Below are 26,317 nucleotides of genomic sequence, written 5' to 3'. Positions count from 1 at the left end.
GATGGTTATGGGAGTGATGCTCATAAGGGACAATGTTCATGGGGGGTCTGTGGGGGGGTGGCATCTATGGGGGGATGATGGCTATGGGGGGATGATGGCTATGGGGGGGGATGGTTATGGGGGGGGAATGGGGGGTGATGATGATTATGGGGGGGGGTGGAGGAATGATGGTTATGGGGATGATGCTCATAAGGGACAATGTCCATGGGGGGGTCTGCGAGGGGGGTGGATTCTACAGGGGGATGATGGCTATGGGGGGGCAATGGGGGGGGGGGGATGCCCAGCAGAGCGAGCACAGCTGGGGGGGGATTGATGCTCATGGGGGGGGGGCGATGGAGGAGCGCTGCTCCCAGAAGGCGCTCAGCATCGCGGAGGGGGGCGGGGGGGGGGCGATGCTCAGACAGCGATGCTGCGGGGGGGAGGAATGGGGGGGGTGACGCTCCCCCAAAATGCACCTCGCCCCCCACCCCCCCCCATCCCCATCCCTCCCCATCCCTGCGGGGCTGATTCCGGGCGCGAGAGGCCCCAACCCGCAGCGACGCGGGGGTAGGAGGAGGGGGCCGGGGGGGGGCGGGGGGGGCACCGCGCGTGGCCGTGGGCCCCAACGCCTTCGCCCCGCGGCGGATGGCAGCGGGCTGCGTGCGGGCTGCCATGGCTCTGGGGCTCTCCTCCAAGAAAGCGTCCTCCAGAAACATCGCCGTGGAGAGGAGAAACCTCATCACCGTCTGCAGGTGGGGGGGGAGAGGGGGGGTGCAAAATATAGGAAAAATGTCAGGATGTGGGGGGACGGGGCTCGGGGGAGGGGGAGACGGGGAGAGGGGAGATGGTCGGTGGGGGTGGAGGATGGAAGGGGGGGTGGATGGAGGGGGGGTGGAATGAGTCGTTGTGGTCCTTTGAGCTGAGAGGGGACCGGGGGGGGTGGATGGGGGTGGGGGGGTTATTTTTGTTGATTTGGGGGTGAAGAATGAAATGTGGGCGTTGGGGATGGGGGGGGAGGATGCTGATGGGGAAAGGTGGGGGTGCTTGTCGGGGGGGGGGGGATGCACATATAGACACACACACACAGGGCCAAAGGCTCCGGGGGGGGGGGAGGAATGGAGGGGGTCCAGGGCTGCAAAACAGCGTGGGGATGAAGGTTCTGGGGGTGCCGGGGGCGGCCATGGGGAGATGGGGAGCAGCTGGAGGGGATGGGGATGTGGGGGGAGGCCCTTGGGGGGGTTTATAGGTTGGGGGGGGCGGCGGGGACCCCCCCCCCCCCCGTGGGTGTGGGGTTGAGGAAGTGACGTCAGGCCTTGAGCCCGGCAGGCTGGGGGAGGAGGGCAGCGGGATGCGGGATGGAGGATGCGGGTTGCCATGGCGACGCCGGCTGGACCGGGATACGGGGATGGGGTCTGGGGATGGGGGACGTGCAGGGGGGGCTCTGCTGGTCTTCACCCCCCCGCAGTGCGGGGATGCCCCCCAGCCCCCAGTAGTGGCTGTGAGCAAAGCGTGGCCCCCAGCTGCGCCGTGGGGGGCAGCAGGTCGGGGTCACTGTGCCCCCATCTCCCCGCCTGCACCTCCTGGATCCCATCGAGCTGCGGGGACTTGTGTGCCCCTTATCCATTATGTAGGTCACCCCCCATCTGACAACCCCCCACCCTCACTGACCCCACTGCCGTGCCCCTCCAGGTGCTCCCCATCCCCCCCCACCCTACATCTCCAGCCTCCTCAGGTCCACCTCAGCCTGGGCTGGGCTTTTTCCCTCGGCATCGCCCTGGCCAGCGGCGGAAGGGAAAACCATCACCGCCCGCACGGCCGGGAGGAAAGGGGCCTTTGTTCGCCCTTCCGGGCCGTGCGCAATGAGGGGCAGCGGCGGACGCCCTGTGGGGTCCCCCGGGGACGTGGGGAAAGAGAGCAGAGTCAGGAGTCCTGCAGGGTTGGGTTGGGACAGGGATGGCCGGAGCAGCGTCCCCGTGCGCAAGGGGCGTGAAATGGGGTCAAGGTGTGGGGACGTGTGGGGGGGACGCAGGTTGGGAACGCACCATGGGGATGCACAGTGGGGGGGTCACACTGTAGGGACGTGTTGTAGGGACACGCCGTGGGGGGGTCACATCATGGGGGCACGCTCTAGGGATGTGCCATGGGGACATAGGATGAGGACAAACCAGGAGGATGCACTGTGAGGACGCACTACAGGGTCACACTGTGGGGTCACACTGTGGGGACGTGCCATGGGGACACACGATGGGGTCACGCCGTGGGGACGTGCCGTAGAGATGTGCTATGGGGACACACAGTAGGGACACACCACGAGGACACGCCATGGGGACACAGCGTGGGGATTTAGGATGAGAACACAGCAGGAGGACGCACCGTGGGAACACACAGCGAGGATGCACCATGGGGACACGCCATGGGGACACAAAGCGGGGACACGTCCCCTCCAGCCCCATGGCTCCATGTCCCCCCAGGTTCTCGGTGAAGACGCTGCTGGAGAAGCACACTGCTGAGCCCATCGACGACTCCTCCGAGGAGTTCGTCAACTTCGCCGCCATCCTCGAGCAGATCCTCAGCCACCGCTTCAAAGGTACCGCAGGGGCCTCCCCGTCCCCGTCCCCTCCCCACCTCCTTCCTGTCCCCCCACGTCCCAGATGGGGACACGAGCTCCCAGCGCTGTCCCCAGGCCCCGTCAGCTGGTTCAGCTCGGATGGGCAGCGTGGCTTCTGGGATTACATCCGTCTGGCCTGCAGCAAGGTGCCCAACAACTGCGTCAGCAGCATCGAGAGCATGGAGAACATCAGCACCTCCAGGGCCAAGGTCAGGGGGAGCCCCCTCCATCCCCGGCCCTGAGCCACCCCTGTCTCCATCCCCATTCCCAACTCCCATCCCTGCCCCCACTGCCATCCAGGACACAGCCCTGGCCCACAGCCCCCTCCTTATTCCCTGTCCCTGTTCCTGTTCCCATCCTCCCTCCAGCTTCATCCCCATCCCACCCCGCTGACCACTCCATCCCCATCCACTGCCCATCCCACCCCCATCCACGTCCCTCTCCTTGTTCCCATCTTCCCACCCTATTTCCATCCCAAATGCCATCCATATCCCCTGCCCCATTCCCATCCTCCCTCTGCCTTCATCTCCATCCCCATCCCTATCCCTGTCCACATCCCTTTTCCATCTTCATTTTGTCCCCATCCACGTCCCCATCCTCCATCCCCATTGCCGTCCCCAGCCCCATCCATGTTTCCAACCTTGTTCCCATCCTCCCCCCTATTGCCACCCTCATCCCCATCCATGTCCCCACCCCCCCATCGCCATTCCCAGCCCTCTCCTTGTCCCCAATTCCCATTCCCATCCTCTCTTTGTCCCCATCCCCATCCCCGTCCCCCATCTCACCCCCACCCCGCAAACCGAGCACAGCCACACCATTCCCAGGGAGGGTTCCATGGGGGATGGGGCGGGGATCCCATGGCACAAGGGGACGAGGCACGGCGGTGCTATGGGGCAGTGATGGAGGTGTTGGGGTTCCCATGGCACAAGGGGACGAGGCATGGCGGTGCCGTGGGGCGGTGATGGAGGTGTTGGGGTTCCCATGGCACAAGGGGACGAGGCACAGCGGTGCTATGGGGCAGTGATGGAGGCGTTGGGGTTCCCATGGCACAAGGGGACGAGGCACGGCGGTGCTATGGGGCGGTGATGGAGGTGTTGGGGTTCCCATGGCACAAGGGGACGAGGCACGGCGGTGCTATGGGGCGGTGATGGAGGCGTTGGGGTTCCCATGGCACAAGGGGACGAGGCACGGCGGTGCTGTGGGGCGGTGATGGAGGTGTTGGGGTTCCCATGGCACAAGGGGACGAGGCACGGCGGTGCTGTGGGGCGGTGATGGAGGTGGCACAGCACTGTGAGCCCCATTGCAGGGCCGGGCGTGGATCCGCGTGGCGCTGATGGAGAAGCGCATTTCTGACTACATCACCACGGCACTGCGGGACTCGCGGACCACCAGGTGAGTTTCAATCCCTTCTCCCCCCCTCACCTCCCCATACACCCCCCCATGGGTGCCCACCCCACCCCTGCACACCCCTGCAGGCGGTTCTATGACGACGGGGCCATCATGCTGCGGGAGGAATCCACGCTGCTGGTCGGGATGCTCATCGGGCTCGGCGCCATCGACTTCAGGTGGGATGCGGGCAGGCGGCCACCGTGCCCCCCCTCAATCCCCCTGTTTACCCCCCCGCTCATCCCCTTCTCCCCACCCCCCCAGCTTCTGCCTGAAGGGCGAGGTGATGGACGGCAAGGTGCCGGCGGTCATCGACTACACGCCCTACCTGAAGTTCACACAGAGGTACGCACAGCCCCACTGCCCACCCCTGTGCCCACGCACCCGCTGAGCCCCCCCCCATGCCTCCCCCCAGCTACGACTACCTGAGCGAGGAGGAGGAGCGGGGCAGCATGGGGAGCAGCACCAGTGAGGACAGCTCACCTGAGCATCCCTACCTGCCGCTGGTCACCGACGAGGACAGCTGGTACAACAAGTGGCGCAAGATGGAGCAGAAGTTCCGCATCGTTTACGCCCAAAAGGTACCGGGGTGGGGGCAGCGGGTGCTGACCCCCATGGGGTGCTCCGGATCTCAGCATCCCGTGCCGCTTCCTGGATCCTATTGGTCCTTGGGATGAGATCACCTGTGTATCAATCCTGATGGGATGCTCCCACTCTGAACATCCCGTGTCCTGATGGTATCTGGGATGGAGCTACCTGAGTACCAAACTTATGGGATGCTCCCACTCTGAACACCCCGTGTCCTGATGGTATCTGGGGTGGAGCCACCTGAGTACCAAACTTATGGGATGCTCCCACTCTGAACATCCCGTGTCCTGATGGTATCTGGGGTGGAGCTACCTGAGTACCAAACTTATGGGATGCTCCCACTCTGAACATCCCGTGTCCTGATGGTATCTGGGATGGAACCACCTGAGTACCAAACTTATGGGATGCTCCAGCTCTCAGCATCCTGTTCGGTTTCCTGGATCCTAGTGGTGCTCGAGATGGGGCCATCTGCATGCCAATCTTTATGGGATCCCACTTCCTAGTGGTGCTTGGGATGGGGCAACCTGGACGGTGACCCTTATGGGATGCTCCAGGCCTCAGCATCCTGTGCTGCCTCCTGCATTCCACCGGTATCTGGAATGAGACCAGCTGGGTACCGACCCTCATAGGATGCTCCAGCTCTCAGCATCCTGTCTCCTGGATCCTATTGGTCCTTGGGACAAGGCCACCTGCATATCAATCCTTATGGGATGCTCCAGCTCTGAACATCCCACATCCTGGTGCTTCTTAGGATGAGGTCACCTGGGTACCAACCCTTATGGGATGCTCCAGCTTTGAGCATCCCATATTCTGGTGGTCCTTGGGATGGGGCTTCCTGGGTACCGATCCTTATGGGATGCCGCAGCCCTGAGCACCCCGTGCACGGCTTGCTGCTGCCCACATCCCTGTGGCACCCAAGGGGATGCTGAGCCAGCCCTGTCCCCATCACCCCGCACTGGGTGGCACTGCTGATGGTGGCCCTGCAGGGGTACCTGGAGGAGTTGGTGCGGCTGCGGGAGTCGCAGCTGAAGGACCTGGAGGCGGAGAACAAGCGGCTGAAGCTGCGGCTGGAGGAGGCGGTGGTGCAGAACCAGCTGGAGAAGAAGGAGCTGGAGGGCGTCATCCTGGAGCTGCAGGAGCAGCTGTGAGTGGGGTCCCATCCCGATCCCCATCCCCATCCCCATCCCCATCCCCATCCCCAACCCCATCCCCATCCCCATCCCCGTTCCCATCCCCGTTCCCATCCCCGTCCCCATCCCCATCCCCATTCCCCATCCCCATCCCCGTCCCCATTCCCCTCCCCATCCCCGTTCCCCGTCCCCATCCCCGTCCCCGTCCCTGTCCCCATCCCCGTCCCCGTCCCCGTCCCCGTCCCCATCCCCATCCCCGTCCCGTCCCGTCCCTGATGGGTCCCCACCGTTCCCCGTGCCCTGGGAGTCCCCAGTCCTCCGTGTCCCCTATAGGACACGCTGTCCCCCCATTCACCTGCGGGGCACGATGGGTTGTGGGCCCCCCTCACTCACTGCTCCCCCCCCATGTGTGCCACAGGACGGGGCTGATCCCATGTGAGAACCCACAGCTGGCGCAGCTCTCCAAGGAGATGGTGACACCTTTGGTGAACCAGTGGCCATCGCTGGGGACGCTCAATGGCAACGAGAGCGGCTCGGACGGCAAGCTGTACAGGAGGTAACCGGGGGGGGGAGGGGGCAGAGCCGCCGACCCGCACCCCATCGGCCCCGGGGGGGGGGGAACTGAGCGCCGTCCCTCCGCAGGCACAGCTTCGTGAGCACCGACCAGCTGTCGGCCGAGAACAGCCTCAGCTCCGACTCCCAGCGCCTGGGCGAGGGCAAGCGCGAAGGCGAGCCCTGGGGGCCCTTGGGTAAGACCCCCCCACGGGGTGCTGCACGGGGCCCCCAACCGCAGGTCCCCCCCTCACCCCGCCACGCTAGGGCTGCTTCCCACTCAGCCATCGGGTCCCCACCCCCCGCTACGGCCCCATCCCCGTTTGCAGCCCCCGCCACGCGCTCTGTCCCCGCAGGGAAGGACCCCACGCCCTCCATGCTGGGGCTCTGCGGCTCCCTGGCCTCGCTGCCCAGCTGCAAGTCCCTGGCCAGCCTCAAGTCCAACGAGTGCCTGGTGAGCGACAGCAACGAAGCCAGCCCCACCCGCAGCCCCAGCTGAGACCCCCGGCCCCCCCGTCCGGCAGCGCCGCGGAGGACTGAACCTCATCCCCTCCCTGCTGGGACCGACGGAGGATGAAGGACGCAGAGCTGTCGGGATGGGGATGGGACGTGAATGCCCCCATATCCACCCGAGCTGGGCAGGGGGTGACGAACTGTGCGGCACGGGGAACCCTGGAGAGCGCTGCTGGGTGCAGAGGAGGGGCTTGGGGTCAAACACCCCCTCCTCAGCACCCATGGGACCCAACTGCTTCTCCTGCAACACCATCCCCGCAACTGATAGGAACCCGCTCCCCTTCCGTCCTCTTCTCCCTTTGGGTTTGGATTCAACCTCGTCTTGCCTTGTTGGTGCAAAAGGAATCAATAAACACAGCGATAGGAGCTGGGCTCTGCGTGCAGCCAGCCAGCGGGGTGAGGGAAAAAGAGCAAAGTGGTCCCCAGACGCGATGGGGGACTGCAGGGCCCCCCCAGCTGGCAGCCCCCTATAGCAGAGCACAGCTGGGGGCCGCCAACCACGGCCCCTGCGAGCCTGGCTGCAGGTGAGCATCACTCTGCCCTCTGTGGAGCAGGAGGAGGACTCCACATCCTAAGAGAGCTTTAGTTTTATTTAAGAAAATAAGAGAAACTGCCCCCCAAGGTGGAAGGAGGGCAGTTCCCACAGGGGGAGACCCTCGTGGTGAAGGGTCAGGTCACAGATCCAAGCCTGGCCCCTCAGAGCAGCAGGGAGGTCCGTCCCCACACAGGGTCCAAACCCAGGGCAACTGGGTCCTGAGGAGGAGGAAAGGTCCGGAGGCAGAGCTGTGGTGAGTCCCCACGCCATGCAGGGCTACAGGGGAGGCTGTGCGTGACGAGGAAGGGCTGGATGGGGGACAAAGCGGGGCTCAGGCACACGGCGCAGCCCCCAGGGTTTGGTCCAGCATGGAGCCTCGGCTCCTGCCCTCAAGGAAGCTGGGAGCACCCAGCCTGAGTCCAGCAGCAGCATCTGTCCAACCCCAAGGGGTGAGCACAGGCACGGCCACGCAGGGCTGCATCCCCACAGCAGGCACCGATGTCCCCAGCAGGGCATGATGGAGGCGGCCCCCGGGCTGCGTCCACGCCGTGAGCCACGTCCAGGCTGTGCAGCACACCAAGGGAAGGCACTGGGGCCAGCAGCAGGGCTGGCACTGGCCCCGCTCCATGGCTCACAGTTCCCAGCTCACAGCCCCCGCAGCCGCCGCTCCTGGTTCAGCTTCTGGAAGAAGGTTTTGCCAAACTCGTAGGTGCTGATCATGATGGCACAGGCGGGTGCCACCTTAATGACACGGGGCAGGAAGCCTGCAAGGACAGCACTGTCAGCCCCGCCGCGAAGCCCACAAACCCCAAAGCAGGGCAAGAAGGGGAGCGTGTGTTAAAGCCCTACCTGCAAACAGCCCCCGCGTGCCAGACTCAGCACGGATACGCTGCAGGAGCAGCCAGGTGGATGAAGGCTTGGAGGCTGCAGCTGCGAGGGGAGAGGAGGGGGTTTAGGGGATGCCCAGAGACCCCCAACACCTACTCCACAGCGAGAAGCCCCCTCACCTGGGTGCAGCTCGCTGTCTCCCAGCTGGATCTGCCGCTGGGTCTTCACCACGTCAAAGGGCAGCGTCAGCACGGCAGCCACCTGCAGCAAGCAGGCAGGGCTGTGCATGCCATCCCACTTCTCTTGTCTGCCCCGGGGGGCTGCAGCCCCCGAGCCCCCCACTCACCGTCCCAGAGATGGCCCCGGACACGAAGCTGACCATGAAGGTGGTCTCATCCAGCCGGGTTTGTCTGCAGAGCCACTCCCGCACCAGCTCGTAGTTGAACCAGTAGAGAGCTGGGAGGAGAGAAGTGCCGGTGCTGCAATGAGAGCGCGGGGCACCACCCCCACGTCCCCACAGCCCACCCCACAGCCGTACCAGAGAAGGGGACGTCCCGCAGCACCGTGGGCCCCCATCCCCTCCACAGGGACAGCCAGCCATCCTGAGCCACCGCTGACTGGATGCAGACGCGCAGCTCGCGGTAGCTGAGCTGTCGGGATTGCATCTTGGTGCGGATCAGCTCCAGGGGGCTGATCAACGTCACGGCACCCACTGCGGGGGGGGGGGGGAAAAGCAGAGGTCAGAGCCGTGCAGTGGGAGCAGAGGGGGGCTGTGTGGGGCACCGTGCTACTCACGCCGAGCGAGGGCCCCCGCCAGCAGTGGGATGTGGTGGCCCCGGCTCCCGGTGCGGGCGTGCAGGTAGTCCCGCAGCTGGTCGTAGGTGGTGAAATAGATGACGGTGGCTGGCACAGCCATCACCCTGTGAGGAGATGGGTGATGAGGGCAGCCCGGGGAGGGGCTCAGAGTGGGGGTCCCACCACCCGGATCTGTACTCACAGCGTTGGGGGGAGACCGCTCCACAGGGACCTGATGCCCTCGTGGCGTGTGATCTTCACAAAGGCATCCTGTGGGGACGCACACAGAAGGGTTGGATGGGGTGAAGGGCACCCCTCGGTCCCCGCCCCGGGACAGGCAGCCCCTGCAGCCCCTACCAATGTGCCGTTGAAGCAGGTGGGGGTCTTGTACCAGGCAGTGCAGCTGTTGCCATTCTGACAGACGTACAGATGATCCATGAGCCCGTTGCAGTAGAGGAAACACTTCCCTGAGAGAGTGGAAGAAGAGACAGCGTCACTGCCAGACCGACCCCAGCCTGGAAACATCCCTCTGCCCACCTCCAGACCATCGTATCTCCCAGGACAGCACTGAAACCTCGTGCCCGAGCATCACAGCAGGGCTGGGGGAGACAGCAAGGCGATTCCCCATTGCCTGCAAGCATCCTGCCCCACCAGCAGCACCCAGGCACCATCATCACACTCAGTGGGACCAAGCAGGGGGAAAGGCTCGGGTCCAGGATGTCCCTGCAGATGACACCAGCGGGGAAGCAAGCTGGAGCCAGGGGGATCTTTAACCCCACGTACTCACATGTGGCATGCTGTGAGCCCTGGGGCACCGATCGCACCAACCACGCTGAAACACAACAGGGACAGGCTGAGTGATGGCACTGGGGATGTGCCACCCTCGTGGCACCAGTGTCCCGTGTCCCTGCACCCAGCACAGGGCCACGTAGAGCCCGCGGGGGTTGGCCAGGAGGTGTGGGGTGGTCACACAGCACACAGCAGCGGGGGGAGGAAGATGGAGCGGTGCCCTGGAGCACACTGAGCTTCCACCCAGCCCTGAACTGGGACATGGCACCCACCTGCCCCACTGCTGCCACCCCCAGCCCAGCACTGCTTGGGGACACCAGTCCCCACAGAGGTACCTTTGGAGAAGGGCGTCCTCTGGGCCTGCAGTCTGATCTTCACCACATCCAGGGGTGTCACTGCAACAGCATCACTCTGTGAGCTGCCACCCCCCCCCACCATCAGCCATAACCCAGAGTACCGCTGTGTCCTCCCCTCCCCACCCCCCACACCTTCCCGAGGCCTCACCAAAGAGGGAGGTGAGGATGGCACCCGTCCCGGAGGCCAACATCTGCTGCAAGGGTGTGATGGCCCCACTGGGGCCCGGCGATGTCTTCTCAGCCATGGTACTGCCCTCCTGCAACACAGAGCACGCTCAGGGGGCTTCACTCACACCCCCAGCCCAATACGTGCCCATCTTGGGGCTGGGGGTCTGGAGCAGCCCCGTGCTGCACCCCAGCTGTGCTATCAGCACTGCACAGGGAGGGCGGCCCCCGCCTTGCTGCCTGCACCCTGTAATCAGCGGGGACCCTCCTGGGGCCACCGGGCACCGATAACAGCCAGTAGCTGCTGGCTGAGGGCCCAAGGGGAGGAGGTGCTGCCTCCTCCCAGGAGGGGACGTTAAGGGACGGGAGGGAACAAAGTGCAAAGAGCAGAACGCTGCGGCCCCCTCCTGGCCCCAGCTCGGTGCAGCCCAGGAGGTGTGGGGTGCAGGAAGAGCTCAGCAAAGGGTTCGGAGGTGCAAAGTGTCAGTGAGGGCAGAGCTGGGCGCAGCGCACCCCCTGCTATGGGGTCTGCACCCAGGGGCTCAGCGGGGATCTCAGCAGGGGACAGGCAGCAGAGTTCTGCCAGCCAGAACGCACTCGAGCAGCAGACAGATTTCCAGGCACAATTCAACACGGATCAGAGCTTAAAAAAATAAAATCCAAAATGCCTTTGCCATCTGACTCAGCAGTTCTGCAAGGTCAGCACAGCAGGCGGGCCCTGGTGCCAAGGGCTCAGGGCAGGGAACGGTGCTGTGCCTGCAGGGCCCTTCCCTCCAGGGGTAACGGGAGTGGGGGAAACGCAGTGCTGGGCACTGCCAGCCCCCCACCGCTAAGGGGGTGAGGAGCAGCTGTGGGGCTCCGTGAGCATCCTGGGGACCCCAGATGTGCTGCTGCGGGGCACCCCACTGCCAGCACTGCAGTGAGACGTGAGGACAATGAAGGCCAGCAATCAAGGCAAGGGAGACGACAGCCTGCAGGGCCCGCTGAGCCCACGCTGAACCCCAGGGACACGGGAGGACTCCAGGGGCAGCGTCTCACGCGGGGGGGCACACAGGTGGAGGTGACACGGGGGGGCTCCGCCACCTACCCCCTCCCCCCCCCAACGTAAGAGCTCTCAGCCCCCGCCACGTCCCTCTGACCCCCCCGCCCCCAAGTTTTGCCCACCTCCGTGCTCAGCAGCCCCCACGCAACCCCCCCACTTTTGCTCCCCCTCCTCAATACTTTTCCCCCCTCCCGGTGCTCGCACTCCCCCCACCCCCTCCAAAACCTTGACTTTCCCTCGTCTCTCCCACCACCACCGGGAAAATGAGGCAGCCGGAACCCCAAAGGGGGCCGCGGAGGGGTGTCCCGGGACCGCCCCACCTGCTCATGCCGGCCCCAAGCGGCGCTGCCGTCCCCCAGCACCGGAAGGGCCGCGGGTGGCGGCGCCTTTAAGGAGCCCCATGGGTGCCGCGCGCTGCTCTACGCCGCCCCGCGCCGCTTCCGCCCCGCAGCCACCGCCTCGCGCATGCGCCCTGCGGCACGCAGCGCCCCCTGCCGGGCTGGAGGACACGGCCGCGTGGGGAGGGGGAGCACGTGGGGGCTGCGGGCGGCACTGGGCTCTGCACGCTCGTCCTGCTGGCAGGGACGCACGACTGCACGCTCACCGCGCTGGCAGAAGCACGCCTTGCACCCTGGAAGCGCTGGGGCTGGCACGCTCACAGTTCTGGTGCTATCAGGGTGTGCGCTGGAGGCAGCAGGGCTCGCACACTGGCGCTGATGGGTGAGCAGCGGCGGTGCTCCCATCTGCGTGCACGCAGCGCTGGGTGCGGGAGGCAGGGACTGGAGGTTTGCCTGAGCAGGGAGAGCAGCGAACGTTGCCCCGGGGCAGGGCAGCACCTCGGGAGCTGTGCAGGGCGCTGCTCCAGGTAGAGCCTGTGCAGCCATCCTGCAGCTGGGGAACAAGCAGAGTGCAGCCAGCCAGCTGTTCTGGGCGCTCTCACACAGCCCCAACCTCCTTTCTGGGGCTGAAGAAGAGAGGGAGGGGAGCAGCCGAGGTCTTTAGCTTGTGATCTTCCACTTAGAAGCAGCTGATGTGAGGAGGAGGCTCCTCAATTCCTCTTCTGGCCTCGCAAAGGAAAATGCAGCTAAAAATGTGCTGCTATGCTTAGAAGCCCCAAAGCACCTGCAGGTAACAGGAGCCTCTTTGTTGCCTCCACTGCTCTGTGAGGGGATGGGGGTTTGCATGCGAGGCTGAGGTCCTCTCTGTGCTTAACATGCATAGCAATATTCTTTGTGCTGCACTGAACGTGCTGCTCTTTCCTAAGGAGAGGAAATACAAAGAAGTGAGCTCTTCAGCACGGCTTTATTCCTGCTCGTCTTTTCATCTCAGAAGGATGCTTTTGGTTCTGCCCTGACACAGGGGATGGGAGCAGAGCTGCAGGATCCCTGCTTCAGGAGGTGCTGCCCGGAGCTGCAGTGGCAGCAGGCTGCTCTTGGAGCCTCCCTGACCCCCAGCCTGCCCTGCCCCGGCTGGAGGGGCTGTGACCTGGCCCTGCCCAGCCCTGCAGGCTGCCAGCGTGCGTCCTGGACAGAAGATTCTCCAGCTGTGTGTCCTCCTAGGCCTGCGGTCCAGGCTCCTCCAGCCCCGTGCACGTGAGAAGCAGTGCAACGATGTCACTAAGATTGCTGCAGTAGGGCTCGAGTCTTCCCCTGCCTCAACAGAGAATTTGAGGCTGTGCCGGTGTCTGTGCGCATCTCTGCTCCCCTGCGAGTGCCATCCTGTGGCAAGAAGGGGACAGGCGCTGCAGAGCCCAGCACGCTGCACAGGAGCAGCTGGGGCTCGGCTACAGACACGGACAGCAGTGAGAACTTTGCGAGCATTTCCTGCCCTGATATCAGTTAAAATCAATTAAAGCGAGTCCTGAGCCTCCGAAGTGAGGATGTGAAGCAATCCGAATTCCCACAAGGTCGCATAAGGAGGCAGTGCATCCTGGAACTTCCTAACCGGTAACTCAGCCTCTCGAGCACAGCATTTAGATGATCCGGAAAGCCCTTGAGTGGAATTTAGAAACAGAGCAATGATTAATTAATTAAAAAATAATAATAATCTTAGAGGCACTGTGTCTTATCTTCTGCTTGTAGGTACTGGGCTCTACGTGCCTTCCACACTACTGGAGGAGGAGAAAAAAGGAATAATCTTTTTCCAGCTGGGGTGGGGCATGAGGGAAGCGTGCGAGGCCTTAATCTCAGCTCGGCAGGGCTCTGCGGGAGCAGCAGGGAGGTGTGGGGCTGCTCTCCCCTCGGTTAGCACTGGGGACCCGGCTGGCTCCTTCTGCTGAGTCACAGCCTGCTGCCTGCCCACACCCTGCCGGGTGCGTCTGATCCACGTCCTGTCCCTCCAGCAGCAGGGCCGTGCTGCTCTGTGAGAAGAAATGTAAGCTAGCTTGGGGGCACTGAGCGCCGGTTGTAAATCTGTGTGTTTGGTCTCAACTTGTTGGGGACGGAGCCAGCTGAGCTCTAATCCCCTCCTGAGCTGCAGGCTTGCACGCAGAGGCTGAGCTGCTGGGTAAGGCTTGTGTGAGCCCGGTCTGCTCAGAGCAGGAATGCTGCTCTCCTGCTGCTACTGACGGCGTGGAAACAGGGCTGGGAAACCGGCTGTGCAACAGCCAGCCCTCCTCTGCCATCTCCATGGAGAAGCTTCACTGCACGCAGAGCTGATGCAACGCGGACAGTTGTGCGAGGCTGGGGCTGTGTCTGCTGCAGGAAGGGTTTCTGTGTGCTCTGCCATAGCATCTGCAATTGGTTTGGAGAGATCAATCCTGTCCCCGTGCTGGAAAGCATTTTGCAAACCATTAGGCCGTTTCCTTTTTTAGGTGAAGTTTAATGGTTGCTTGCAAAAGGGATCTGGATAGCAGGGTAATGGAATTAAGCTAGTGCAGAATTTGAGTATTTATTTCAACTAGGATCATTATGGTTTTGCAAAAGCCATCCTTAATCTGAATTAAGTGACTGAAATGAAGCAGCTTGCAGACAGATAAGGCTCTGGGGAGGTCAGGCTTAAAACCACTGTAACCCAGAATTCATCCCACAGCTGTAGTTCTGCAGGTCAGCTGGCACTGCAGGCCGGACCTGAGAAACTGTTTCACCTTCTGTAGCACCTTCCAGGAAAACCCGGCTGCAGTGGTGAAACAAGTTATAAAATGTGGGGAAAAGGAGCCCCACCTTATGAATGGGGAAGCGGAGTGGAATATAAACTTGCTGCTTTCCTTCTTAAAGGATACCTTTGTAATTTGATGTTAAAAATTGTCTGCTTTCTAGCTAGTAGCACCATGGACCTAAAGGAATGCATGTGAGAGCGAGCCTAGGCTGAGTTCAGTTGTAGGATAGATTCACAGGTCCCTTTTCTTCTACAAGCAAACACATTGTATAATAAGAAGTGCCCAGAAAAGCTCTCTGCAGTAATTAAAGCCCACTTTAGCTGTCAAGCTGCTGTACTTACAGGTAATAAATCTGTCTGCAGGGTGTTCCTCTCCAGTCCCCACAGCCAGCGTAAGGTCTGTCTGTCACTGTGTGCTCCTTCCACGTGGGAGCTCAGCTGCACTTCAGGACTTGGGCTGCTCCAGCTGTTCCTGTAGCATTCTGGTGTTGCTGCAGCAGCATCCTCCATCCAGCCAGCCTGAACAGCGTGTGCTGAGGGGGAGGATTGCTGTGCTCCTGCCCCAGGCACAGTGCAGTGTGAGTACCTTGCTGCACAGAGGGGTTGCACATCAAGGTGATGGGTTTGCAGCAAGCAGAGTCCTTTCCCACTTGTTGCCCCTCTAACATGGATCCTTGAATTTCTGCTGCTTGCTGCAGGCTGGCTGTGCTGTGGTCCGTCAGCAGACACACTTCATTACTGACCAGCCTTTGCCAGCAGATGTTTTAAATGGCCAGGCTGTGGAAAGAGAGGCAGTACCTGAGCATCATAAGGACTGTAAATACTTCCCGTCTGATTTCCTGAATGCTGAATTCAGTAAAATTGAGCTTTTGTCCCCCTTTGGAGGTAGGAACAGCACCATCAGAGGGTGCTCAGCTGATCCGCAGTCAGTGCTCCTGCTGTGTCTGTGCTGCCTGTAGGAAGAGCTGCTGCTCCAGAATTGGGCTCAAGCTGCTTGCACCGAGCCACAAGGATGGATCCCCTTGTAGCACAGGAGTATTTATCTTACAAGTCACAAAGCAGGGAGATTTCTTCCACAGGTTTGCTAACCCTGGGAATATTCTCTGACCAACTTGCAGCAGAACTTCTAAAACAGTTCAAACAGGACAGAGCTGCTCCTTGTGTCTAGATGCACTTGGGGGGTGCTTTTGGCCCTGATATATAGCAGAATGCTTCCTGGAAAGAAGAAAACAAACAGACCAAAGCCAAGCCCAAGAGGAGATCCCTCCTGCAGTTTCTCCACTAAACCCAATTAGAGGGATGTGGAATCATAGAATTGCTGAGGTTGGAAAAGACCCTCGAGATCATCAAGATCCAAGTGCAACCTCACCATGCTACCCCAACTCTAACAACCTTCTGCTAAGCCACGTCCCTGAGCAGCACATCCAGATGGTTTGTAAACACATCCAGGGATGCTGACTCCACCACCTCCCTGGGCAGCCCATTCCAGTGCTTCACAACCCTTTCTGTAAAGAAGTTTTCTTCCTGATATCCAACTTAAACCTTCCCCCGGTGCAACTTGAGGCCATTTCCCCTCGTCCTGTTAGGAGTGAGAAGAGACCAACCCAATCTCACTGCAATCACCTTTCAGACAATAAGTTCTCCCCTCAGCCTCCTCTTCCCCAGGCCAAACAGCCCCCGTTCCTTCAGTCTCTCCTCATAGGCCATATTCTCCAAGCCCTTCCCCGGCCTTGTTGCCCTTCTTTCCATCTGCTCCAGCATCTCCACGTCCTTTCTGTTCTGAGCTGCCCAAAACTGAACACAGAACTCCAGGTGAGGCCTCACCAACGCCAAGCACAGGGCAGGATGACTCCTCCAGTTCTGCTCACCATTCCTGATCCAAGCCAGGATGCCATCGGCCTTCTTGGCCACCTGGGCTCACAGCTGGCTCATATTCAGCCATCAGCACACCAAGGTCTCTTTCTATCAGGGAACTCCTCCCCAAGCCTGTAGGGTTGCCTGGGGTTGTTGTGACCAAAACGCAGGAGTGACACTTGGCTCTATTGAACTCACACAGTTTGCCTCAGCCCATCGACCCAGCCTATCCAGGTCCCTCTGTAGTGCCTTTCTCCCCTCAGGCAGATCAGCACTGCCTCCCAACTTGGTGTTGCCTGCAGTATTGTGAAGCAGGACTTGTGGAGCAGAACCATAACACAGCCCACAGCGAAGAGCTGAGGGGAGCAGCAATCTCAGCCCTTAGAAGCATTCCTCACAGGGTTTATGCGTGGACTTTCAGGGAGGGAAGGAGAGCAAAAAGGGGGGGATGTGGCAACAAAATGGCGGCTGTGGGGCAGCGCGCGAGCGCTCCCTGCTGGGCGGGGCCGCGCGCGCGCGCTCCCGGAGACAAAAGGCGGCGGCAGTAGCGGCCGCCGCTGCCGCCGCCTTTTGTCTGCGGGAGCGCGCGCGCGGCCCCGCCGTCACACACAAACACCGCCCAGCACCGCGCATGCGCACACCTCACCGGCCAGCTCCGCGCTGGGACCGAAAGAAGGGGGAGCGCACGGGCAGCGTGGCGCATGCGCACTATATCTCCCCCCCCCCCCCCCGCCGGCTCGGCGAAGGTTCCGGAGCTCGCGCGCGCCCCCTCCCCTCCCGACCCGCCCCCCGCCGCTGTCACTTCACCGTGCAGCTCCGGTGCGGACAGCGAAACAGCGGCAAGTAGGATTTGGGGGGGGGAGATACCCCGCTATAGGATGGGCAGTGGGGGGGGGAGGGATGGCCATCACCTAAAGCGGCTTTACAGCCCCCCCCGGTCATGTCGCGATGTGACAGCCGATACCGGTTGAGGGGGGGCATTGCGGCTGCAGGTGCGCGTTGTCCTCGTGGGGGGTCTCGGCTTTTTTTTTTTTTTTTTTTTTTTTGGTCGTTTTTGGTCGTTTTCTTTGCGGCAGGTGGGGCTGGGGGCTGCGGCACGAGGAGGGGGGGGGGCTGCGCTTTTTTCTTCCTTTCCTCCCCCCCCCCGCCCCGCTGCCATCTTCTGCAGCCGCACTGTGCGGAGATGGGGAGGTGGGCTGCGTTGAAATGAAGGGGAAAAAAACCCAAAAAACAAAAAAAAACCGAAAAATTGACCCATTTTGGGTAATCCGGGTGGGGGTCCGGCGCCCCGTCCCCGCCCACATCCATCCTACGGATACCCGCCCGTGGATATCCTCTGATACCCACCGAAGGCTTTTCATCCCCCTCCCTTTTTTTTTTTCTTTTTTTTTTTCTTTTTTTTTACCCCATTCTGAATGCTGAAGGCGTTTCCCTTTTGCTGTTCGATTTCTTTTTTTTTTTTTTTTTCCCCCTTTATGCTCCATCAGAACCGCTCCCACCTTCCCGAAGGAGAGCAGCATGAAAATGCATTTCCTTTAGGGATGAGAAATAACCCAACCCAGTTACGCTTTGTTCACCCCTTTGGTTTTTGAGATGCTTCTCCTTTATGCCGGGGAGCAAAGCGAGGTGAGGGCTGACCCAGCTGCAGGTTCCCAGGGAGGTAATTCACACCTGGTAAAAGCATTGGCTTTTCTCATTGCTCTGAATGCGTGCAAAGGATGCTCGGCTGCTTCCCTCTGCGTGCCCTTGGAGGTGAAGGCTCTGGGATGGAGATGCAGGTGGGGTTTGCTTTTAGAGCCCCAGGTTGGTGCTTTGGGGCTGTCCTCCATCAGGCCCGAGTGCTGCAGGATTGGATTTTAGGGCGGATCGGTCTCGAAGGCAGAGCTTAAAATGAGAGACCTCCAGTGCTGTGCGTGTCGTGGTTTCGTGCAGCAGACGTTGAGCACTGGGAAACCTGGGCTAAATCAGATCTGCCCGTGTTAATGAGTGAAAGTGCTGCGCTACGAAGCCTGGAAATGAAGGCTGCTCCTCCCTGAGAGCTGCTGGTCCAGCCCTGCTCTCGCTGCTCAGCAGCAGCTTCAAGGTGCAGTCGTTGCAGAAGTGCCATCCCATGCAAAGGTGGGAGGTGGGCTGGGGGGGGGGAGCTGTGCCAGGAGGGCAGGTGGCACTGCGGATCAGATGGGGACTTTTGTTCTTCTTCATCAGCTGGGATTAGCTGGGATGAAGGCAGAAGCAACGGGACTTGTGCGTGTCCCTCTGGGAGCTCCCCAGGAGGGGCTGCAGGTGACAAATGCATTGCTGGGGCTGCAAGGCTGGAGTATGGGCTCGGCTCTGCCCCTGCGAGGCGGCAGTGTGGGCTTTTGTCTCTCCCTCCCTCGTTCCTCGCCCTTTTAAAATACTGCTTTAAGTAATTATGGTGCTGATTTGGGCTTCCTCCCCTGCCTTGTTTCCTCCTGTGGACCCCGGCAGCCTCGCTGCTCTGTTCTGTGCCCTCTGTGCTGAACAAACCGCAGTTCCAGGTGGGACAAGAAATGGATTTCTTGCTGTCCTGAGCAGCAGTGCTTCAGCTTTCCTCATTTTCCATCCTGAAAGCCACGGGGAAGCAGGTCTGTGCTCTGGTGTCCAGGACACCACTCCTCCCAGGATGAAAATGAGGGAAATGTGACACAGCCGCTGCCTTTTCCATGCTGATGCTGGATGCACTTAGGGACACCTGATGCAGCTGTAAGGTGGGTGTCCCCTGGTGCTCCTCTGCCTCCTTTCTGAGCACCCTCTATTTGACCGTGCCCGTTGCATCCTCATCCTCTCCCATTTGGGATTTGGCCAGCCAGGAACGAGAGCAGAAAGCCACGTTTCAAATGCTTTGGAGGTGGAACCTCTGCCATTTCTTGTGACAGCCTGTGCCCATCAGCACGGGGGTACCAAACTGCCCCAGTGCTTCCAGCTGCACCAGGGCTGCTAGAGACCCTCGTGCTGCAGTATTCAGCCTTCCATGCACATCCCTTTGGGTTTGCTGTGTGCTGAGAATTGGATCAGGGAGCAGTGTCTGCAGGGAGGTGCCTGGGATGGCCGTTCCCTTGTTTCCCAATAGGAATGCTATTGTAAAGCGTGAGGAAAGCTTTGGATTCGTGTTGAGCAGAATGAGGGTATGCTGCCAACCCTCTGCGCCACTGAGGCTTGGCTGTTGGGAGGGCTGCTAATTTCTCTGTAGCAACCTAACAGCACTCTGACACTTGATGAATTGGTCGAGAAAGAATCAGGGCGCTGGCTGCTGCCCAGCTCCCAGTATTTCCCAGTTTGCTTTGCCCAGTATTTCCCAGTTTGCTTTGCCCAGTATTTCCCAGTTTGCTTTGCCTTGTGGATGGGAGCGCTGGGCTCAGCACCTTCCCTGCTGCCAGAAGCGCTGCTGATGTCCTGGCAGAAAGGCAGCAGCTCCCAATGGATCTCTTAATTGCATTGCAATGCCATCTAGGTGGCTTTCTAGGTTTTTCTGCCCTTCCAGCAGTCCCTCCTCCCTCCCCCCCCCCAGGTTAACCGTGGTGTTTGGGCTCAAGGCATGCTGGCACTGTCCCTGGGGTTTGCAGGCACAGCCCTGCAGCACCAACACGCAGGTTGCTGGCAGGGCCCTGCCTGCCCGTGGAGACAGAAAAGAAAGGAGGAAACTGCAGCAGTAACGGGAGCTGGGTTGCTGATCCGTGCAGAGCAGCGCAGGGATGTCGCCATTCATCTCAGCGGTGCTGGATGGAGCTTTGGGATCGGTAGCAGGCAGCCTGCTGTGCCCTCACCGTCCTGCATTGCTGCCCCTGGCTGTTCTGTGCAGCCCTCCAGCCCGAGCGGTCCTTGCACAAAGCCTTGAGGTTTGGTGGATTGGAGCACTGTGGCCCTTCGGAAACCTCGAGATGAGCGGAGGGATCTTGAGGGATGGAAGGTGGCAGGATGGGCCTCCATGTGCGAGCTGGAGCTTTGTTTCACACTGAGATCCACTAGCTGTGGGCTGCTTCTCACTGAGAGTGCCTGCAGAAAACGCATTTTCACGTTTTCTGGAGTTTAATCTGGAGGCTGGAAGAGATGTTTGTGCCTTTGGGCTTGAGGGGATTTCCTTTGCAAGTCGAATGAGTCTGAGAGCCGCCCGCTGCGCTGCCCTGGGTGCTGCGCTGCCCTGGGTGCTGCGCTGCCCTGGGTGCTGCGCTGCCCTGGGTGCTGCGCTGCCCTGGGTGCTGCGCTGCCCTGGGTGCTGCGCTGCCCTGGGTGCTGCGCTGGTGGGCTTGTAGCCAGAGGTGTGCTCTGAAGGGGCAGGTGAGGTTCTGCATTCGGCTCTGCCGTTCATGGAAGAGCTTCAGCATTTAGCAGAGGGTGACAAAGCCACCCGTGTTCGTGGCTTTGGGTAATGTGTGAGCCTCGAAGCTCTGCTCAGTGCTGGGGAGCCCTTTGCTGCGTGGCTCCCAGCAGCTCCTGGCCTGGGCTGGATGCCTGCAAGCACCTGCTTGAATTTCAGGTGGATTTCATCACTGCTGAAGTCACCTGCTGCAAAGTGAAATTCCTCGAGCTGCTCGGATCTAAGGAAGCCTCTTCTGTGAGCCTTGAATCGGGCTCCAGCTCAGCACCGTGCGTGTTCGTGCTGGCCTGGAGGTCTGTTTTTATGGCACCGTCTTCATTGCAGAGAAGCGTTGGGGACGCACTTCTGAAGCTGAGAACGGAGAAGTTGGGGGTGTTCAGGGCGGTGAAGTTCTTTCCTGCATTTCTCCTTGTGTCTGATCCAAGCTTGGCTGAGATCCTGGGTGCACTGGCACGGCTTTGCTGTGAAGGCGTGTCAGCTCTGTGGTCCATAAGCAGCTCTGCTCCTTCTTTCTCTCGAACGCCCCTTCCTGAGAGCTCCCTGGTGCAGAACACATCTGGCCAGCTGTGCACGTTGCCAGCTGAGCACATCTGGCAAAGTGGAAACGTCAGGCAGCGAGCGAAGAGATGGGGAAGAGGTTCCTCACCTGCTGTGATGTGGTTCGCTGGGGATGCTGAGCACTGGGACAGTGTGAGCTCCCAGCAGGGATGCGATGAGATGGGTGTGGAATGGGGGGTGAGAAGAGAGCCAGGGAGATGAAAAGAAGTCAGCTGGGGGCTGAGGAGGGATGGACGTCCTCGCCTCTCCCTTGATCCCCGTGCCCAGAAGTGCAGTAGCTGTGGGTGTGGGAGCCCCTGGAGGCCTTGAGGTGATGGGCAGCACATCTGTATGGCTGTGCTGAGCTTCTGATGGCAGAACGGCCCTGTGCTGGTTTGCAGAACTGGAGGTGAGTTGTGCACGGTGCAGTTAGCATGAAGTCAGAGTGATTTGGGGGGAGGGGGTGCAGGAAGGGGCTCTCCCAGCAGCACAGGTATCCCAGCAGCACAGGTATCCCAGCAGCACAGGTATCCCAGCAGGGAAAGCTGCCCAGAGCTACATCTGTAGTTTGCAGCCCCTGCAGCTCCGGGTTGTGTTTCATTGCAGCTGGCAGGAGGAGCCTTTGCTGTAAAATCACACCTTTTCTCTGCAAACGGACCTCACTGTGGTGCGGTCAGAAGCAAAGAAAATGATGCAGAGCTGCAGGTAGGGCTCAGGTTCCATTCTCAGTGCTGACCCACCTCGTGTGTAAAGTGCTGACTGCCCTGGGCAGGTGCTGAGTGTTTTATTACCCTTCCTCTGCAAATCCTGCACGCGATGGGATGAGCGCTGCTGGGACACGCTTACCTTTGTGGGCTGAGGGCTGTGATGGAGCTGGATTGCACAGCTGTGTCACACAACTACACGTGGTGTGAGTGAGCCCAGGGCTGGGATTTATCCAAAGGCAGAACTGCCTTTTGTGGTTCACTTTCTGCTCAGCCTGATTTGGAATTCAGGGGCAGGCTTTACCCCAGTGAGTTGGGTGCTGTGAAGTTACTTCTTGACGTGGCTTTCACCTGCTGCATGGCAGAGGGTGCTGCCTGGAGGGATTGTAGCAGTGGCTTTAACCAACGGGCAGATACCTCCAAATGAGGCAGAGAACCCCATGCTTTCCCTTGGCTTTGTATGGCATGGTGACGGGGAGCCTGGTGGGCACATGGAAGTGGTAAATGCTGCTGCTGGGGTCGAGTGAACACTCCAGCGACACGCACGCATGCTGTCCCATCGCCTTCTTCCCCATCCATCTTTCCTGTTCCTGTCCTGTTTCAGGTCTCGTGGACAGACCCAGCCCACGTTCTGCACTGCAGGAGCTGTGCTGGGCAGGCAGGTTGCTGCCTCGGAGCTGCATCTGCAGCACTGTCAAGCTGTTGTCAGTGCACCCTTGTTGGCTGAAGGCTTTGCAGCCTGCTTTGCAAGCATTTTGCCTTTTTCCTCATTCCATGCTAGCTGAATTACCTCCTCCCTTCCCTCCAGGCTAAGAGAGAAGGGAGTTATGAATACTGTGTAATGTGAAAGCCACTTCTTAATGCTTAATCTCCCAAATATGTCAGTGCTTTTACTGTGCCTCATAATAGGGTTTATTGTCATGCTTGTCTGAGGTCCCTGCTTGGCTCTGGAACGTATCTCCTCGGTTATTCTCGCTCACGGAGGGGTTTTGACTCGCTGGGTCTGTGTGCTCTATCAGCATCCAGGCGCCTCTTGGTGCTTGTCTGAGGTTCTTAATGGGAGTAGCTGGTGCTGTGGCTGTAGCACTGTTGGTGCTTGGTTAAAAAGTGCCTTGCCTGCACTCGTTGGAGCAGCCTGTGTGTGATAGATGGGGAAAGCAGTGGGGTTGCAGTGGCTTTGCCTTGCTGCTGCGTGGTCTGAGCACGAGAGCAGCACCAGCATCTTCCAGCAGCTGCTCCCTGCCTTGGCAAGGGGTGACAAAGCTGCTTGTGGCTCGAGGTGTGATGCCCTGTTCTGATGCTCTGCGCTCAATGTGCTGCAATGGGAAGCAGTAGGGCTGCAATGCGGGCGGCCTCGTTCCTTCCAGCCTTTGTGTTGGTGATTAGAGACAGGCTGTGACCTTACAGAGCATGAATGGATCCCTTGTAACCAGAGACCAGGAGCAATATTATTTTAGGCAAGAAGTGAGGCTCTGAAGCAAGCTGTCCTTCGTACATATCATCCGTGTGACAGCAGTGCTGCATTTAGAGCTGAAAGGGGATAAAACCCCGGAGGAGATTGATTGCACCTCATTTATTTTTAACAGACCTGCTGGGGGAGATTGAGCCCGAATTCCTCAGCTTGGGGCAGCCTTAAACGTGGTCAATCCCGACAGTTCATCCCTGTGGAAAGGAAGATGGGCACACAGTGGGCTTCCAGCTCACTGCAGTGAGGATGTAATGGATTCTGGTCTTTAAACTTGCTCATATTTGGCCTTCGGGCTGGGAAGGGAAATAAGTGTGTCACAATTATGATAAAGGTAGAATGGAGGTAAGGCAGGTTGCTGCCTGACTCTGGTTTTCGGGGTGGGGATGAGTGCTTGGAGAGCCTGGGAAGGCTGAGAGCTGTCGAGTTTCTTTCTTTCCAGGTAAGATAGCAACGTGTGAAGGCTGCCTGACTTTGTTTCCCTTTTATTTATCGGGGCTGCCCTGGTGCAGTTCTCTGGGATGCTGGAACTGGGCGTTATGGGGCCAAAGGTTTGGGTGTCGAGTGGCTGGCAGTGGGGTGGGGATGTGAGCACGTGGAGACCACAGCCAAGCAAACCTGTGGTATTTTGGGCAGGCTGGCCGTTCCTGCACGTGTCAGCTGCCTGCTTGCCCCAGGCTCCTCACCACGTAACCAAACAGCCCCGCCACCCTCCCAGCCTCATTTCTGCCCCTGGAGCTGCAGCAGGAGCCTCTCTGCTGGAAGGCACATCTGCAACGTGAATCCTTGCAGCCCTGGTGCTGTACAGCAGTGCTCCCAGGAAGGCTCTCCTTGGCTCCTTCCCTAGGATGGGCTTTCTGTCACTGCGAGAGCAATGCCAGCCATGGTGCCGTGGCAGTAGCTGGAGCAGATGGTGCTGCTGTCATCGTTTTAATTTCTAGCCATGTGTTGAAATAGCTCAAAATAACTTCAGAAACGAAGACCCAGCCCAAGAAGATTGTTTGAATGTTTCTTTTGCCCTCAGAAAATCTACAGTGCGTGTCCGCAGCACCTTCCTGGTTCTGTCCTGTCTGCTCTGACAAGGATCATTCACTCTGGTAGGCTGGAGCTGTGTCACGGAGCATCTTTTGTATTTAATATCTTCATTACCGTGGCAGCTTTGAGTATTCAGAGAACTCCTGCATAGGCTGTTCTGTCAGCGCTGTGAAATCAAAGAAAGAGAAGGGGCTGAGATCAAAGTAAGTGACAAACACGTTCCTTCTGCCTCAGCAGCAGGTCTGCAGGAAGGGGCTGGGGCTCAGGGTGCAGCTGGGGCTGCTTCCCATTGCATCTCCAGGGTGAGGCGATGCATGATCCGTGGCACTGATGCCACACGGCTTGTGTTGGTGGGCCGTGTGCTACCGTGGGCTAGAAGGCATCCACGTGTACCCAGAGCTCCAAATACACCGACAGGTGTGAGCAGAGTCCTGTCTCATTGAGCCATGGGGCTTCTGGCTGTGCGCTGGTCCCCTGTGCTCCACCAAAGGCAGTGGCACCGTCAGCTCAGCGTGCAGTGGGGCAGGGGAAGGGGCTGCCCTGCAGGATGCTCCCTGCTGGCTCTGAGGCCAGCTGGTGTGAGCAGCTCCTGCACAGTGCAGTGTGGGGCTCTTCCAAAGGCAGCCCGTGTCCCAGAGGGCTCCGTGCATCGCAGCAGCAGAGAAAGGAAGGGAGGTGGCTGAGCGCTGCAGGGAATCCTGGTTTCCCTTCTTGCTGTTGACTCTATTTTCTCCCACTTAAACGCAGAACATTTAACATGGACTCCTCAGCGCAGAGCGTGCTGATGGTCTGTGTGCTGTGTGGATGGCTCAGGGCTGTGCTCCATCCTGCACCAGGCTCCAGACATCTCTCTGAGCCTGTGGCTACAGCAAATGGATGCTGCTGTATGTGTGCCACTACAGAAACCAAATTAGCAGTCGTCTCTGCTGGGTCCTACAGCACGTGGCTGTGCTGCAAAGCACTAAAATGGAGACGATGCTCCAGGAGAGCTCATGTGGAGGTGAGAGCAGAGCTGTTTGCTCAGTGGCCAGAAATACCTTAACCCAAGGGGTGTGCATCACCTCTGGGATGGGCTGGCTTGTGTTCCAGCTCTGCCCAGGAGAGGTAAGACCGCTCAGTGCCCTCTCACATGCAGGAAAGGGAGTGAGCCGTGGTCTGTTCTGTGCCCTGCGATGTGTTGTGGTGCTTGCTGGTGCATGAAATAAACGCTGTCAGTTTGCTTCTAACCTCAAATTAAGCAGAATTGTGATAACCATGAGAAACCACTGGCTGTGCTAACCGTCCTGCTTGTGGCAGATTGCAAACATCCCCGAGCAGATGAGCCCTGCCAGGCTCTTTGTGCCACTGGCTGCAGTGTGGAAGGGATCTTACGTGGCTTCTTGTCTCGGGAGCTGCATTTCAATTGCTCCATGTGAGCGATGCAGCAGCGTGCAGCAGCCGCCAGTTAAGGGCTGGGTGGGTGGCTGGATGGGTGGCTGGATGGGTGGCTGGATGGATGGGTGGCTGGATGGGTGGCTGGCTGTTTTCCTTCGGGCAGTGCAGTCTCTCAGAAAAGTGTTTTCCTCCTCCCCACGGTGTGATTTGCCCACCAACGTAAAGGGGACCATTGATGGAGGCAGAATGCTGCCCATCTGACAATGTGCCACTGACTGTCTTAATTCCTAGAGCTGCTCTTCCCTGTTCTCCCTCTCCCCATCCATGCACACCCGTGTTTCTTTTCTCCCATAGCTGGAAAGCAATCTAAGACCACACAGCTGTGGGCTCAGCATTATTGTCCCATGCGGAAGCACGGCACACGATGTACTGGTGACAAAACACACTGGTCTGATGTCTGATCTACCAACTCCTCCTGCCTGTGAGCTCATGGGTTCCTTTGCTCATCTGCCACGTGCAGCCCTCCAAACCGCACCTCTGCTCACTGCAGGGCAGTGCAGGGGAAATTTGGGGCTGCCACTGTTCTCTGTGCTCAGATAGAAGGCTGGGAGCCCGCCTCGAAACCTGCAGGAGATGCTCTGATTTCCAGC

General features: G+C 59.8%; 3 protein-coding genes across 34 annotated transcripts in view; 2 read left to right on the top strand and 1 right to left on the bottom strand.

The window, feature by feature from the left end:
- The first annotated feature begins 563 nt into the window (after positions 1-563).
- On the top strand, positions 564-7,122 carry RUNDC3A (RUN domain containing 3A). Of its 4 annotated transcripts, none has more exons than XM_085211031.1 (11): positions 566-731; positions 2,451-2,566; positions 2,651-2,796; positions 3,894-3,979; positions 4,063-4,152; positions 4,238-4,318; positions 4,389-4,554; positions 5,548-5,705; positions 6,110-6,247; positions 6,334-6,440; positions 6,600-7,122. In XM_085211031.1, exons 1-11 carry the CDS (start codon positions 625-627, stop codon positions 6,740-6,742), a joined length of 1,338 nt encoding a protein of 445 aa, XP_085067157.1. In that variant the 5' UTR covers positions 566-624; the 3' UTR covers positions 6,743-7,122. The 4 variants fall into 4 exon arrangements, with proteins under 4 accessions (XP_085067159.1, XP_085067156.1, XP_085067157.1 ...); XM_085211032.1 differs by having other exon boundaries at positions 567-731; positions 2,663-2,796; XM_085211033.1 differs by lacking the exon at positions 6,334-6,440 and having other exon boundaries at positions 564-731.
- A 206-nt stretch (positions 7,123-7,328) lies between these two features.
- SLC25A39 (solute carrier family 25 member 39) lies at positions 7,329-11,736 on the bottom strand. Of its 6 annotated transcripts, none has more exons than XM_085211034.1 (12): positions 11,587-11,735; positions 10,208-10,316; positions 10,039-10,098; positions 9,702-9,746; positions 9,272-9,381; positions 9,117-9,184; positions 8,915-9,039; positions 8,658-8,831; positions 8,466-8,575; positions 8,299-8,380; positions 8,141-8,221; positions 7,329-8,055 (listed from the first exon to the last, which is right to left on the bottom strand). In XM_085211034.1, the coding sequence occupies exons 2-12, from the start codon at positions 10,302-10,304 to the stop codon at positions 7,937-7,939; spliced, it is 1,071 nt and encodes a 356-aa protein (XP_085067160.1). In that variant the 5' UTR covers positions 10,305-10,316; positions 11,587-11,735; the 3' UTR covers positions 7,329-7,936. The 6 variants fall into 6 exon arrangements, with proteins under 6 accessions (XP_085067160.1, XP_085067161.1, XP_085067165.1 ...); XM_085211035.1 differs by having other exon boundaries at positions 11,492-11,634; XM_085211039.1 differs by lacking the exon at positions 8,658-8,831 and having other exon boundaries at positions 11,587-11,736.
- Positions 11,737-16,933: 5,197 nt separating this feature from the next.
- The window catches only part of MAPT (microtubule associated protein tau), a 37,927-nt gene continuing 28,543 nt past the window's right edge, over positions 16,934-26,317 (top strand). For 21 of the 24 annotated variants that reach the window (XR_014880091.1, XR_014880083.1, XR_014880089.1 and 18 more), the window contains exon 1: positions 16,934-17,055. The gene's annotated coding sequence lies outside the window, so the exon portion shown is untranslated. Of the gene's footprint in view, positions 17,060-26,317 lie in introns of all 24 variants that reach the window. The other 3 variants (XR_014880092.1, XR_014880084.1, XR_014880079.1) reach the window with 1 other exon arrangement.

The sequence above is a fragment of the Meleagris gallopavo genome, chromosome 29 (assembly GCF_905368555.1).
Source record: "Meleagris gallopavo chromosome 29, MGAL_WU_HG_1.1, whole genome shotgun sequence".
Lineage (NCBI taxonomy): Eukaryota > Metazoa > Chordata > Aves > Galliformes > Phasianidae > Meleagris > Meleagris gallopavo.
The sequence above is the reverse complement of the archived record's forward strand: the minus strand, read 5'-3'. Positions and strand labels throughout refer to the sequence as shown.

What these genes read in the sequence shown, in the direction of transcription:
- SLC25A39 (XM_085211034.1), bottom strand. Translation starts at nt 10,304, where the DNA reads ATGGCTGAGAAGACATCGCCGGGCCCCAGTGGGGCCATCACACCCTTG. An exon ending in GGGCTCACAGCATGCCACAT is followed by an intron (nt 9,382 to 9,701) that starts GTGAGTACGTGG and finishes CCACTCTCTCAG; the next exon opens with GGAAGTGTTTCCTCTACTGC. An exon ending in CCTGCTTCAACGGCACATTG is followed by an intron (nt 9,185 to 9,271) that starts GTAGGGGCTGCA and finishes GCGTCCCCACAG; the next exon opens with GATGCCTTTGTGAAGATCAC.
- RUNDC3A (XM_085211030.1), top strand. Translation starts at nt 625, where the DNA reads ATGGCAGCGGGCTGCGTGCGGGCTGCCATGGCTCTGGGGCTCTCCTCC. An exon ending in TACCTGAAGTTCACACAGAG is followed by an intron (nt 4,319 to 4,388) that starts GTACGCACAGCC and finishes GCCTCCCCCCAG; the next exon opens with CTACGACTACCTGAGCGAGG. An exon ending in GCATCGTTTACGCCCAAAAG is followed by an intron (nt 4,555 to 5,547) that starts GTACCGGGGTGG and finishes GTGGCCCTGCAG; the next exon opens with GGGTACCTGGAGGAGTTGGT.